Below are 16,261 nucleotides of genomic sequence, written 5' to 3' on the forward strand. Positions count from 1 at the left end.
GGGTCTGGGGGCTGAGTTCCTGCGGAAAGGTGAGGCTTTGCCCCAGAAGAATTGTGTTTCTCTGCCGCCATGTGTTGTGAAATGCCCCTGATGGCTTATCTTGGTTCAAGCCCGAGTATTACAAAATCCTGTAGATTTAAAACGTCTTTTCAAGTATTAGTAATTCAAATGATTGGCACCTTCTATCCCCTCAGGGCCCAATTCTTCCCTCACACACTGCGTAGCTCTCTGGTCACACATAATAAAGTCCCCAGACACCACGCCTGCCGGAGAGAGCCATGCGCTCAGAGAGGAAGGAGTCGTGATGAGAAAGCAGCCCAGGGAGTTTCTCCAAAAGGCTCCCATGCCCGAAATGCCATCAAACTTAAACTTGTGTTCCTGTGTCCAGGAGGGCACAGAATTCACATGGCCAATTGCTCATGGATTGATTTTTCTAAAGTATTGCTTTCAGCAGAATGGCAGTGCAGTGCAGTGGGGAACTTAGTAGGCAGACCAGGAGCTGGACTGTCTGCTGGCTCTGCCCACCAGTGTTCTCAGTTCAGACTCATACTCTCTGTGGGCCTCAATCTATAGATGTCTGTACCAGCATGTGCTGTTGATAGTTCATTTGTGTCTTTCTTACTGGACTGGCCATTCCCTTTTTATTTTATTTTATTGTGCTTTAGGTGAAAGTTTACAGCTCAAGTTAGTTTCTCATTCAAAAATTTATACACATTTTGTGACATCCATGGCAATTCCTGCAGTGTGACAGCAGGAATTCTCCCCTTTCCACCACTGGATCCTCACGTCATTTCATCCAGTTTTCCTGTCCCTTCATGCCTTCTTGTCTTGCTTTTGGGCAGGAGTTGCCCCATTTTGGTTGTATATTTGACTGAATTAAGAAGCATGTTCCTCCCATGTGTTACTGTTTGTTTTCTAGGCCTGTCTAATCACTGTCTAAAAAGTGGGCTTCGGGAATGGCTTCAGTTCTGAGTTAGCAGGGTGTCCGGGGATGATATTTTCAGGGGTTCCTCCAGTCTCTGTCAGACCAGTAAGTCTAGTCTTTTTGCATAAATTTGAATTTTGTTCTATATTTTTCTTTCACTCTATTCAGGACTCTCTATTGTGATTCCTGTCAGAGTGGTTGGTGGTAGTAGCTGGGCACCATCTAGTTCTACTGGGCTCAGCCTGGTGGAGGCTGTGGTTCACGTGGTCCATTAGTCCTTTGGACCAATATTTTCCTTGTATCTTTCATTTTCTTCATTCTCCATTGCTCCGAACATGCTGGGACCGACAGTTGTATCTTAGATGGCCACTTGCAAGCTTTTAAGATCCAGACACTACTTAGCAAAGTAGGATGTATAACATTTTCTTTATGAGCTATGCTAGTATGCCAATTGGCCTTGATGTCCCCCAAGACTATGGTCCCCAGGCCTCAGCCCCAGCAACTCGGTTTCTCAAGGTGTTTGGATGTGTCTAGGGAGGTTTTATGACTTTGCCTTGATCAAGTTATGCTGACTTCCCCTATACTGTGTGATGTCTTTTCCTTCACCAAAGTTGATGCTTGTCTACTATCTAGTTAGTGATTTGCCCTCCCCATCCAACCCCACTCGCGTAACCATCAAAGAATTTTTTTTTTCTGAGTAAAGCTTTTCTTAAGTTGTTTATAACAGTGGTCTCATACAATATTTATCTTTTTGTGACTGACTTATTTCATTCAGCTTAATGCCCTTGCCCTTCAGATTCATCCATATTGTGAGATGTTTTGTGGATTCATCATTGTTCTTTACCATTGCGTAGTACTCCATTGTGTGTATGTACCATAGTTTGTTTATTTACTTGTTGATGGGCACTTAGGTTGTTTCCATCTTTTTGCTATTGTGAATAGTGCTGCAATGAACATGGGTGTACATATGTCTATTCATGTAATGGCTCTTATTTCTTTAGGATATATTCCTAGGAGTGGGATTGCTGGATTGTATCGTATTTCTATTTTTATCTTTTTAAGGAGGTGCCATATTGTTTTCCATAGTGGTTGTACCATTTTACATTCTCACTAACACTGCATAAGAGTTTCAGTCTCCCTACAACCTCTCCAACACTTACTGTTTTCTGGTCATTCCTTCAAAACCATAGCCATGTTACCTTCAGCTGTGTATTCCCAGCACCTATTACATGGGACAAGGAAGAAGGGCCTGGCAATCTACTTCTCAAAATTAGTCAATGAAAACCTATGGATCACAACAGAACACTGTCTGATATAGTGCTGGAGGATAAGCCCCCTAGGTTGGAAGGCACTCAAAATACAGTGGCCACAACAACAGATTTGAGCATACCAATGATTGTTTAAATGATGCAGAACTGGGCAATGTTTCATTCGGTTGTACACAGGGTTGCCGTAAGTTGGAGCCCGCTGGATCTCAGCTAACAACAACAACTTTACATGGAATCACTCAGCCTGTGTTTGTTAAAGGAATGTATGAACTGAACAGGATTTAGTGTTTATTAAGTACCTACCACGGTCCAGGCACAATGTGAGCCATTTTACTTATGTCATTTCACAAACTCGCCATATTAAATAAATATTTATTATCATATTCTTTCAACTCTTGGGAACTCTGTGACCTCTGATTTCTAGCTAAGATGTCCTAAGCCTACTCACATCTGTGGCCAGCCAGGTTTGGGCTCTTTGCAGGTCTGGCTTCTCTGGCCTGTGGCCATTCCGGCTGGCAGATGAGCAGCTGGGTGCTCATCTATCGGTCCCCTGGGAGACACCTGCCACGGCCAGGCTGCCTCGGCAGGCGTGCCCACTCATGCTCTGAGATTCATCAGCCCCACACGCTCTGCTGCAATCCTGGTGACTAGGAAGGAGGCAGCTCCTGTGACTCCCTGAGCTGCTCTCCCCTGCCTCCCAGCACTTCCAAACAGGTGACTGGCTGCCCTGCTGACACTGTATGCCAGCCACCACGGTGCACTCACAACTCGGTGGTTTCCAGGGGACTTGGTAGTGTCTGCCTTGTTGTTCCTCAGCCCACTCCTCTGAGTCAGGCTCTCCCCAGCCAACTTATTACAACTTCCTCCCTTGTTACTATAAACACCAAGTGCTGTTTTCCTAATAGTGGTCCCCAAACCACCATATTCAGTTATGAGAGGAAGCCAGCCCTGTTTGTAATCGTCACTACCAGGATATCACTGTGTCCCCCTTGTCCTTGGAGCCCCATGCTGCTGAAGTCATCTGTGACATTAAAGGAAATGAGCATTCAGCAAAGCAAACTGCTTTGTATCTCAAAACCAACGGGTTCTTGAGACTGGCATGGCCTCATGATCAAACAGCAGGCATGTTTCAGTCTCTGTGACCCCAAACTCTGAGCAGGGCAAAGCAGCTTTGGATATTAGTTAGTGACCTCCTACATTTGCATCATGCTCAGAGTGTCCAAAGCCTCGCCCCATTTATTGCACTGACCCTCACAACAACATGTGGGCAGGTCAGCCGTCATCACCCTCAATTTGCAGATAGGGAAATTGAAGCTTGGGAGGGGATGGCATTTGCCTGTAGTCATACAGCTCATTCATGGACTACCACTGGTGGAGAAACTGGTGTTATATACCCATAGGACAGAGTAGAACCGCACTATAGGGTTTCCGAGGCTGTAATCTTTATGGAAGCAGACGGCCAAATCTTCCTCCCACAGCGTGGCTCATAGGTTTGAATCACCGACCTTTCTATTAGCAGCTGAGCACTTAACCACTGCACTACTAGGGCTCTTCTCTATGGCCGTAACAAATAGGAAGTACTCAATAAATGATATTCATTGAACTGATGATTGAATGGTGAAGTAGGACTTGAGTTTGGGGCTTCTGATTCCCAACGCGATGACCTTTCTGCTGCACTACCTGCCTAATTGTGCTTTTCCAGCAATGGCTAAAAATTGTCTGAAGTCAAGCTGGCTAGGTTTAGGCCCCTTCCACCTTGCCTACTTAGTGACCTCGGGCAAGTCATATGACCTCACTGAGTTTCCTCTTCTGCAAAATGCAAGATAATAATTATAGCACTTCTTCATTGTGTTGTAAGAATTAAGTAAGAAAATGCATGTAGGGTGAGCAGCAGTGACTGGCTAGCACATCTAGCAAGTGCTTAATAATATTAGTGGTAGTTATTATTACTCAGGGGTATGGACTGGGCCTTATACTCCTTTGTAATCTCACACCTAGGCAGTGACTGGCACATACAAATGAGCCAAGGACTCAAGACACTTGCCTACCAAAACTGAAACTCATTATGTGACCCAGATCAAGTCCATTCTCCTTTCTGAGCCTCAGTCTCCCCACCTGTAAATTGAGAGAGTGAACCAGGGAAATCCCAAGGCTCTTCCCAGCTCTAAAATGCTGCATTGAACTCAGTGGTTCTCAACGGGAGTGATTTTGACACCAAGGGGACATTTTGTAATGTTGGGAGACATTTTTGGTTGTGACATCTGAGGTGGTTAGGTATAAGCCAGAAAGGCTAGTAAGGATTCTACAACGCACAGGACAGCCCCCACAACAAAGAATTACCAGCTCAAAATGCCAGTAGTGCTGAAGCTGCAAAACTCTGGTCTAACTCTACACAAATACCCATAGCTCTTTGATTTTTCGGTCAAGTGCCTTGTGTCCTGCAGATTGCCAAGATGGAGAGGGAGTCAAGTTCTTGGACGCAGTAGAGCGATCTATTGATTGTCCCTTTAGCAGCCACCATCCACCATCACCACATTGATCTTATTGCTGAAGGGGGCAGGGTGGCCCAGGCTTCTTTTAATTTGACAGTGAAATCACTCCTGCTCTTCACTAAGCTCCCAGACAGGGATGGCTCTACCAGGGCTGGAGAACATCTCTGTGCCCGAGATGCACGGAGCCCATGCTTGTAGATTCAGAGCCCACCCCAAGAAAAGCTGCCGTGTTGCTGGATTTGCCTCAGCATCTCCAGCTCCCTTTCTCCTGACCCAGCTCACCCCCTCCAGAAGGTGGGGACAAAGAGAGACCAAGTCCTCTGATGATGAAAGAGTCACCTTGTGTTCCCTTGAGGCTGGTGGCCACACAGCCTGGAGAGGAAGTTCCTGGGCTGCCCACCATGGGGGTCTTGATCTCCTAGTTCTCACCACATGGGGAGTGAGGCTGCTCTGGCTCACTTGTCCTGAGGCTCTACAGGATCAAAATCACCTTTTTTTGCAAGGTTCCTTTACTTCTATTTTCTCTTTCCCAGCCCCACCCTTTCCCCCTGAGTTCTTGCTGTGAGTTTCCTAGAAAGAGTGTGAATGAGGGAAAATACCTGAAGGATACCTGAAGTCCAGTTTGAGCCATATCACTGCTTATTTCCTCTCTGCCTCAGTTTTCTCATCTGTTATGTGAGAACGTATTTGATAATCGTGAGCATAGGGAAATAAAGAGGGGGAAACGCCTCGCAACTGCCCATGGCTACTCCCGCCTGAGGAGTCACTATCGTCTTCTCGACTGCTCTACAGGGAGAAGGGCACTGGCACGCAGGAGAGCTAAAATCCCTCTGGCACCTGTCCTTGAGTAGCCGCAATGTGTTGTCCTTTCCCCTCCTGCCCGAGTTCTGCTGGTAAAACCCAGTTTCCAGCATATTAAATTACTTTAATTTCTGCCTTTAACACTTCCCTTGGCTGTTTCCTTCTTGGCTCCTTCTGGCCTTTGGGAAATGAATGTCTTCAACACCCACTCATTAAATGCCCACTCTAACAGCTGGTCTTCTGCCCTCTGGAAAGACTGCCAGCCAGGGTGGTCAGAGAGACCCACAGATCAATGCCCAAGATACTACCCAGGGAATATTAGCAGTAATAGCTCAGTCTGGACCCTACCCATTAAAGGACCATTGTGAGTTTTAAGTAGACGTCTCAGACTCTGGAAATTTGCAGCCAAAAGCCAAATCACCTTTTATAAAATTGATATTGGGCCTGGGGAAGACTTACCCATGCTTCCCTGGGCTGGGCACCAGGAGGATCTCTCGTCCAGCCTCGTTGTGGGGCAGCAGCTGGGCCACGTACCTCCCAGAGGGCTGCAGGTGCCTGTGTACCGCCACGGCCAGTGTGCAGTTCTCGCTGCTGCTCCGCATCCATGGGCTCAGGATGGTGTGCTTGGAGTTTGCTGAGGTATTGAGGAGGAGAAAGGAGCCTGGAGAGAGATAGGAAAAGAGATTCTGAATATGTGTCCAGACAGGAGAGCCAGCAGCAGCCCCGTGACAGGATTTAGAGGCCCCAGCTCTATAGTTTGTGCTGCCTGAGGAGGGCTCCCTCCCACTCTGCACAAGCTGAACTCTGTACCCTCTTTCTTAGCTTCTCTTTGTAAAAAGCAAAACCTGAGACGGGAGGGTGGTGACTGGGGGCATGGGCTTCATAACCAGGCAGAACTTGGTTCTAACCTTACTTAGCTCCACCACTTACTAGCTCCATGTCTTTGGGCTTCTGGTTCTTCATCTATAAAATGAGGATACAGGTATCTATTTCAAAGTGTGCTTGTGAAGGTTATGTGAGATAATGCATGAGAGTACTTCACATAGTTTTTGGCAGAGAGGAAGCACTCAATAAATCATCAGTTATTTGATTTAGACTGACTGTCTATCAGCCAATAAGCACAATTGATAAAGTTCCATGGGAATCATGTGAAGGATAGGGAATATGACCTAAACCCCAAAGAGTGACCAGAATGAGAAACTCAACTCAGACACTAAGATATTCCTATAGATTTGCATCCTGGTCTAGAGGATAGACTGAAGAGGGTCAATCCCTCCATAAACACATTCAGTAGAGCCAGAGCATCAGTGCCGTCTTGTAACCGTATGTGTAGTGTATTTACATCCTGCAAACTAGGACACATGGGGCATCTCGGGCCACTCTACAGGCCACCATTGAAATCAGATCTGACCTGAGATATCTACATCACATTCAACCAACTTGGGGCTCCATTTAGGTCTGCTAAACAATTCAGGGTTTTCTGGGAATGTATGTTGGCCCTAGGCTCCCAAATAGTTATGACTAGTTCAAGGTTTTTTGAGAGGTAGGTGGTTTGGAAGGGAATAATTTGGGTCACTTATCATACAGTGGTTAAGAACATGGGTTGTACTCCTTCACTTACTATCAGAGTGATCCTGGGCAAAGCTTTAACTTGCTTAGGTTTCAGTTTCCTTATTTATGAAGTGGGGTATGAAGGGTTGGCTGAACTCGATAATCTCTAAGATACATTTTAACTGTTTGAGTCTATGAGTCATGTGAATTTGCAACTGGCCTCCACATAGAAAGCCCTACGAATCCTCCTGGTGCCACGCCTATGGCAGTTTTCCTCCGGGGTGAGCCAACCCTAATTCCGGTAGCACAGGCCAAATGACCTGCAAGAAACCTACATTTATGGGGATTACTGTCAGTGTAAAAGCACAGCACCATTTTATTGTTCCAGACATTCCCTCTGATGTATTAATTTTACTTGGTGCACTTCTGCATTGAAGCTCTGGACCATTAGATACTGCTTCTTTTCCAGTGGGGACCATCTAACGAGTGCTCAGTCTTCTTAAACAATCCCTGACATTTCAAATTAGTCTCCTTCTGCTGATAACCCAGTTTATCAAGTAGGCAAACGCAATAGCAGCCTGCATAAAGAATGGTGCAGATCAAAGAAGGTGAATTCCTACTAGAAGTAAAGCATTTTCTAAGGAGATGGTATTGTGCCAGAAATAGGAGATTTTGCAACATTCTGGAAGTAGGTAAATGTGACTTACAGCTCTAATCAGGAGGAATTCAGCCAGTGCTGCTCTGGGTCAGGGACATGGGGATCAGTACTGGAAACTGAAACTTCTGTCATTTCTGGGAAGTCGGCATGGCATAGGGGCATTTGGAAAGTGCTCTACGGCCCTCAGCAAATCCTCTACAGTATTACTCTATTTACTATGAGGAAAATGTTCCTCTCACGGACACAGAGGCAGAGGAAAGGATGTAGAAGCAAAGATTCAGAACTGGAAAGGAGTTAAAGATCATCTAATATAACCCCCTGAGTTTTCCAGAGAAGCAGAATGGAGCTCAGGATGGGGAAATGACTAGCCCAAAGTTTTAGTTGCAAAGTCAAGATCAGATTCCAGGTCTCTGGACTCCTAGCTCAATGCTCTTTTGCTTGTACCTTTCTCATTAACCCACTGTGTTCTTTAGCCTAAAATATGATCAGCCCACCTCCTGGCCAGGTCGTGTAGCTCAAGAATTCAGAGACTGGAGGAAGGAAGAAAGAGGGGCAGATGGACACCAGGTCGAATTGATTTGTCCACTTGCTTCCTTACTCCTTCTTGCCCTCAAATTTCATTTACTGGATACCTATTTTGAGTAAACATCCAAGCACTGATGCTACCCTGGGGACACAGATATGAAAAAAAAAAGAGCTAGATACAATTCTGGCCTCTAAGGAATTCCAGTAGGGGTGAGGAGATGTCTTCAGATAACTATAACAAGCAGTAGAGGTTATAAAGCCATAAGGCACATATAGGTAAGTACTTGGGGAAGCCCAAGAAAGAAGACCTTAGGTCCAGTTGGGAAGGTTCATAAAGGAGATGACCTTTGAGCCTGGTCCAAAAGGGTGGGAAAAATGAAGATATTTGCAGACCCGGTCCTGCAAGAATGGAAGGGAAGAAGGTAAAAGCCTAGAGTGGAAATGAGTGAGAAGTGCAGCTTGGCTGCAGAATGGGCTGCAGAGTTTAGTTACAGAGTGGAATGCCTGAAGAGAAAAGTGGGAAATAAGGAAGGCTGGAAGGGTAGGTTGTGAGATCGGACCAAAAAGTCCATTTAATTCCTAGCTAAAGATTAGCAACCTTATCTTGTGGACAATGAGGAGCCAGAAAAGTTTTTTGAGCAGGGTAGTGATATCATCACAGTGGTGTTTCAAGAAGATTAATCTGGTATGTAGGGGGAAGGGGGTGTCAGTATTGACCTAACCACATCCCACACAGCAGTCCACACCAGGACAAGGATGTTACTAAACGCAAATAGGAGGTTTTGGGTATGTTACCATTGTAAACAAAGGTGCCATGTTGGGGGACAGACTCTGGTACTGATTGGGGTTTCTAATACTGTTAGTGTGTATCTTTCCAGAGCAGGTGAAGGCTCAGGAATTATTTCTGGGGACAGAGTCTTGCTCCAGACTCTTTGGGAGCATGGTCTGGGGTTAGGATGAAGCCAGTCCAATGTCCTGAGAAATATAATTTTCACATAAGGGGGTAGCAACTGTGTCCTGGTCTAAGATGTTTTCAAGTTGGTAGAAAGTTGAGTTGAAACCAGCAGTTTTTTGAGCTACTGAAGGAAATAATGTATGCAAAATGAAGGATGTGGCCCCCTTCTTCTCAGGAAGATTATATGCATGCGCATGTGCGCGAGAGTGTGCTCGTGCCTGCGTGTGCACACGAAACTCAAGTTCCTAGCACAAGGAGAAAATCCAGCAAAAGGTGTTGGGGCTGGGGAGCTATCCCTGTATCACTGTTCCACCTTCCTGGGTGTGGAAATGACATGTAAATTCTGTCCCCATAATTCATTATCTCAATATGAGACTCTTTCCAAGCTGACTGGAAGACGGATTATTTTTCCAGTTCTAGTATGTGAGATGATGTTTATATGAATTTTATTTTGTGTAACCGGACTATCAATAAGAGACTGAACTTAAAGTATTTTCACTGTCAATGAAACTCTATAGTTGAGAGCTATCTCTTCATCAGCAGCTTTTCTCTACCAAAAACAGAAAAAGAAAAAAAATACATTTCATAAGCTCCTTGGGATATTGTCAGTATAAATCTTTTAAGTAAGTCAGAATTTATCTCTCCTCTCCCTCTTTTCCTTTTCTTTATTTTTCTCAGAATAGCTTGGGGCTATGTGAGGGCTCCTGGGGTCCCCCTAATTAAGAAGCATAGTCTAGCAGCACACAGACCTTTCTCCAGTGTGGGCCTAAAAGGAGTAGGAAGGCATATCCAGAGCCCTGCCCGTATGGTGCTAAGATCATGTTTTCCTTATTATTGACTCATGTGTGATATGCTCAATAATTAAATATGAAGTGGTTATTATTTTTACTTCTGGTCACCAAGATAGGGGTACATTGCTCTCATCTTAGCCAGCAGGTTTCGAATTATGAGCCAGAAGCCAACAAGCATGAACTTTGAGGTTAGACAGACACTTTCATACCCAGGCTCTCTATCTAGGCATAGGGTTTGAGTCAGAATCGGCTTGATGGCAATGGAATGGGTCTTTAACAACTTAATTAAAGGTCTTTAAATCTTAGTTTGTCCACCTTTAAAATGGGTATGTTGTTGTCAGCTGACATCAAGTTGGCCCCTGACTCACACTTGATAAGATAGCAGGATTGAAGGGATCCGACCTTTGTGATCCATAGGGTTTTCATCGGGTGATTTTCAGAAGGTCTTTCTCGCTAGTCTGTCTTAGTCTGGAAGCTCCACTGAAGCCTGTTCAGCATCATAACAACACGCTGGTACTACTGACAGATGAGTGGTGGTTGCCCGTGAGGTGCGTCGGTCGGAAACCAAACCCGGGTTTCCCACATGGAAGGTGAGAATTCTACCATTGAATCACCACTGCCCTCTAAAATGGGTGTAAAAAAACCCCCAAAACACCAAATCTGTTGCTTTTGAGTTGATTCCAACTTATAGCCACCCTAGAAGACACAGTAGAACTGCTCCTAGGGTTTCTAAGGCTCAAATCTTCACAGAAGCAGACAGCCACATCTTTCTTCCATGGAGCAGCTGGTAGGTTCAAACTGCTGACCTTTTGGTTAGCAACTGAGTACTTAACCAGTGTGCCACCAAGGCTCCTAAAATGAGTATAGTCTGCCTCATATGACTGTTGTAAAGATTAAGTTAAACGTGTATAAAGTGGCCAGCATAGTGCCTGGTCCATAGTATGTGTCTGTAAATGTTGGTTCCTTCTTGAGGTGTGTCTTAGGCTTGGAACACCTTTTATCTGGCATTGAACTTGGAATTAGAAGAACTGAATTTGCCACTAGCAAATTTCCTTTGTTTGTAAAATCAAAGGGTTAGATAGCGTCTCTCTAAGGACTCTTACAGCTCCAAACTGTCAGTCATTTTCTGTCTGCCTAGAATATTATCAGTCTACTGAAACCATGTCAAGTCTCCAAGCCCCCAAGTCCTAAAGACTTGTCCTAATTTACCTCTTCTAATGGTTCTAAGCCAGCAGTTTCAACCAATTGGCCAAATACTCTGTGAATTTCCTGCTAGGAAGTGAATGGTGATCCCTTGCCCTGCCTTCCTCTCCCCGGTTTACACAGATATATCCCTGGAAGGGATTCCTGTCAAGCACTGTTTGCGTCTGTATATGCCTCTGCTAGAAACCACCTCCAGATGCCAGCTGCTCTCTAGCACAATGCCTGCCACTTGGCAGATACTCAGTAGTTTTAAAATTCAAAGTAATATATACACATGGCAAGAAGTCAAATAGTTGAGAATAGCTTAAAATAATAACTTAAAAAAAACTATCCCAAAATCCTGCTCTCCCCACAAAGTCTCACACTTCAGAAGCAACATTTTTAAGGCTTTTTCATTTGTTTGGCTGTTTACCTACAAAAAATTCTAAATATTATGCTCAACCTGGGCAGGTTGTTACTTCGTGTAACAACTTCAGACTTTTTCCATTGACTCAACAATAAGAAAGATAAGGATTTAGCTCACTACTATCCTGATATATTTTTAGAATATTTTTGTTGCTTACCTTTTTAACTTTATGTGATTTGTTTATTGCTTGGTCCATCAACTTCAACAGTACACCTGATTCTCCCCACTGTAAACAGATGAGGCTATTTGTTATCTTGCTCTTCCCTGGACCTGTCCTCTCCCACACCTACCTCCGAAGCCAGCTGGGCGTTTCCTGTACATTGTCAAGGTGGTGTAGGGATGATTAAGTCTTCTGTGGTTTGTTTACAGATTGATGCCAAACATTGCAAATCAATAAACAGAGCTTTGGTAATGATGACTATATATTTTTTCACTGCAGTGAATAAGGGCTGTATTTATAACCCTCTGAGAAAAAAGTTTCCAGTGTCAGGATCGAATGGAATTTTTTCTTTTTCTGTCCATTTCTCCTTTACATTATCAATTGTCAAAATTATGGCGCATATTAATTTGCCTTATATTTGAGCTAGGACTTTCTTGCACAGTTTGTTTATTCAGGAATTTTTAATTGATTTTCTCTTTTGCATATTTTATATCTGCCTTCTTCACCATACTACTAATGCTACTATATACTTATCGAAAAATCTCTTCCTTCTGGAGCACATTATTTTTGAACCCTACTGACTTCCTGTTATAATCTGTAAGATAACACAGCTGTTATCTAAAATTTCTTTTCAGTGGACTCTTACGTTTCACCATCTTCAGGAAACTTCATCTGGGGAAAATTTTTTTAATGAATCATCTTTATTTTGTCTTCACACTTGATTGATAGCTTTTCTGGCTAGAGATATCTAGATTAAAATTTTTATCTCAGAAATTTAAAAGCCTAGCTTGAGTGTTTTCTAGTATCAGTGTTAATGAGGAGAAGTCTGATGGTGGTTTTATTTTTAATTTATTTTAATTGATCTGCTTTTTCTCCTTGGAAGTTTTTAGAATCTTTCTTTAGCCCTGAAGTTCTGAAATTTCATTATAATGTGTCTGGGTATGGATCTTTATAAAATTTTTGCCTGTAGCATTTGCTGAGCTCTTTCGATGAGAAAACTCATGTCTCTTTTACCTCTGGTAAATCTTGTTTTAGTATTTCTTTAATAATTTACTTCTCCCATGTTTTCAGTCTTGAATCTTTCTGAGGATATTGGAGCTTTACTTTCTAAGTTAGCCTTTGTTACCTGATTGTCATGGATTGATTTGTGTCCCCCAAAAATATGTATATCAGTTTGGCTAGACCATGATTCCCAGTATTGTGTGATTGTCCACCGTTTTGTCATCTGATGTGATTTTCCTATGTGTTGTAAATCCTATCTCTGTGATGTTAATGAGATTAGTGACAGTTATGTTAATGAGGCAGGACTCAATCTACAAGATTAGATTGTGTCTTAAGACAATTTCTTTTGAGATATAAAGAGAGAAGTGAGCAGAGAGACAGGGGACCTCATACTACCAAGAAACGAGAGCCAGGAGAATAACATGTCCTTTGGACCTGGGGTCCCTGTGTTGAGAAGCTCCTTGACTGGGGAAGATTGATGATGAAGACCTTCCCCCAGAGCCAATAGAGAGAAAAAAACCTTCCCCAGGAGCTGGCACCCTGAATTCGTACTTCTGGCTTCCTAGACTGTGAGAGAATAAATTTCTCTTTGCTAAAGCCATCCAGCCATTGTGGTATTTCTGTTATAGCAGCACTGGATAACTATAACACTGATTTTATCTTTGTTTCCTCTGGTGTTGACTTTTTATGTTGATCTTTCTTTTTCATGCTGCTGAATTTTTTTGTATGTTGAATAATCATTGATCAACCTCTTATGAAGGAGAGACTAAGAAGGCTGATAGAAATCTCTTTGTATATAGCTGGTGCTTGCTCTTGGTGTCATAATTTCATTGATGGCTTGTTATCTGTCTTAGGCTGAGTTCTTCACAGAATCAAAGCCAGTGAAGTGTATACATAAGAATATGTATTAGCTGTTAGCTCACGGGGCTGCTAAAGCTGGCAAATCCCAAAACTGGCAGGTCAGATGCCAGGCTCAAATCCCAATAACTGGAGGTCAGATGATGATGAACCAGATGCAGGATCTAGAGCAAGGGAGAGCTTTGCCAGAGCATCCATATATATTGGTTGCAGGCCACACCCTCAAGGAAACCCCTCTTACATCAGATAAATGTGTTTTTTTTGAGTAAGGCTGTGACTTGAGTCACACCCTCCAGTAAGAGTGTGACTTAAGATACACACCAAACCTTGTAGAGGTTTAGGATTTACAAGACATAAAATGAAAGCTAATTACATAATATCACAAAATGGAAGATAATTACATACTACTGGGAATCATAGCCTAGTCAAGTTGACACATAACATTAACCATCATAGTCTACCTTTTGTCAACTTGGTACCTGTACACATAATCTTGAAATAAATATAAGTCATACTTGCTCCTAACGTGGTAAAACAAGTGTGTATATAACTGGAAACACCCTTGCTGTTGCTGTTAGGTGCCATTGAGTCGGTTCTGACTCATAGCAACAGAACAAAACACTGCCTAGTCCTGCAACATCCTCACAATCTTTTGTTATGTTTGAGCCCATTGTTGTATCCACTATGTCAATCTGTCTTATTGAGGGAATTCCTCTTTTTCACTGACCTTCTACTTTACCAAGCATGATGTCCTTCTCCAGCAGCTGGTCTCTCCTGATAACATGTCCAAAGTATGTGAATTGAAGTCTTGTCATCCTTGCATACAAGGAGCACTCTGGTTGTATTTCTTCCAAGACAGACTTGGTCATTCTTCTGGCAGTCCATGGTATATTCAGTATTCTTCGCAAACATCATAATTCAAATGCACCAATTCTTATTTGGTCTTCCTTATTGATTGTCCAGCTTTCTCATGCATATGAGGAGATTGAAAATACCATGGCTTGGGTCAGGTGCACCTTAGTCCTCAAGGTGACATCTTTTCTTTTTATCACTTTAAAGAGGTTTTTTTGTAGCAGATTTGCCCAATGCAATGTGTTGTTTTATTTCCTGACTGTTGTTTCCATGGGCATTGATTGTGGATCTGAGTAAAATGAAATCCTTGACAACTTCAATCTTTTCTCCATTTATCATGATGTTGCTCATTGGTCCAGTTGTGAGGATTTTTGTTTTCTTTATGTTTAGGTGTAATCCGTACTGAAAAAGCTGTGATCTTTGGTCTTCATCAGTAAGTGCTTCAAGTCCTCTTCACTTTCAGCAAGCAAGGTTGTGTCATCTGAGTAACGCAGGTTGTTAATGAGTCCTCCTCCAAACCTGATGCCCCATTCTTCTTCATATAGTCCATATTCTTGGATTATTTGCTCAGCATACAGATTGAATATGTATGGTGAAAAGATACAACCTTGATGCGCACCTTTTCTGACTTTAAACCATGCACTATCCCCTTATTCTGTTCAAACAACTTCCTCTTGATCCATGTACATATTCTTCATGAGCACAATTAAGTGTTCTAGAATTCCCATTTTCTGCAATGTTATCCGTAATTTGCTATGACCCACACAGCCAAATGCCTTAGCATAGTCAATAAAACACAAGTAAATATCTTCTGGTATTTTCTGCTTTCAGCTAGGATCCATCTGACATCAGCAATGATATCCCTGGTTCTACATCCTCTTCTGAAGCCAGCTTGAATTTCTAGCAGTTCCTTGTTGATATTCTGTGGCAGGTGCTTTTGAATGATCTCCAGCAAAATTTTGCTTGCGTGTGATATTACTGATATTGTTCGATAATTTCTGAATTTGGTTGGATCACCTTTCTTGGGAATAGGCATAAATATGGATCTCTTCCAGTCTGTTGGTCAGGTAGCTGTCTTCCAAATTTCTTGGTGTAGACAAGTTAGTGCTTCCAGTGCTGCATCCGTTTGTTGAAACATCTCAGTTGGTATTCTGGTCAATTCCTGGAGCCTTGTTTTTTGCCGATGCCTTCAGCGCAGCTTGGATTTCTTCCTTCAGTACCATTCGTTCCTGATCATATGTTACCTCCTGAAATGGTTACACCTTGAACAATTCTTTTTGGAATAGTGACTCTGTGTATTCCTTCCATCTTCTTTTGATGCTTTCTGCATCGTTTTATATTTTCCCCATAGAATCCTTTAGTATTGCAACTTGAGGCTTGAATTTTTTCTTCATTTCTTTCAGCTTGAGAAATGCTGAGCATGTTCTTCCCTTTTGGTTTTCCATCTCCAGGTCTTTGCGCATGTCATCAGGATACTTTGCCTTCTCGAGCTGCCCTTCGAAATCTTCTGTTCAGTTCTTTACTTCATCATTTTTTCCTTTTGCTTTAGTAAAACTGATGTGTCTGTCAGTTTGTCGCACTGTGAGGGCTTATGTGTTGTTGTGATGCCAGAAGCTATGCCACCAGTATTCAAATAACAGCAGGGTCATCCATGGTTGACAGGTTTCAACTGAGCTTCCAGACTAAGACAGAATAGGAAGAAGAACTCGACAGTCTGCTTCTGAAAAGAATTAGCTAGTGAAAACCTTATGAATGGCAGCAGAATGATGTCTGATACTGGAAGATGAGCTCCTCAGGTTGGAAGGTATTCAAAA

At 43.0% G+C, this 16,261-nt stretch overlaps 1 protein-coding gene across 1 annotated transcript in view; it reads right to left on the bottom strand.

Moving 5' to 3' along the window:
* The window catches only part of ALK (ALK receptor tyrosine kinase), a 1,052,109-nt gene that overhangs the window by 490,468 nt on the left and 545,380 nt on the right, over window positions 1-16,261 (bottom strand). Inside the window, exon 4 of the mRNA XM_064295177.1 lies at window positions 5,946-6,147. Coding sequence (XP_064151247.1) covers window positions 5,946-6,147 — 202 coding nt within the window. The remainder of the gene's footprint in view (window positions 1-5,945; window positions 6,148-16,261) is intronic.

The sequence above is a fragment of the Loxodonta africana genome, chromosome 12 (genome assembly GCF_030014295.1).
Source record: "Loxodonta africana isolate mLoxAfr1 chromosome 12, mLoxAfr1.hap2, whole genome shotgun sequence".
NCBI lineage: Eukaryota > Metazoa > Chordata > Mammalia > Proboscidea > Elephantidae > Loxodonta > Loxodonta africana.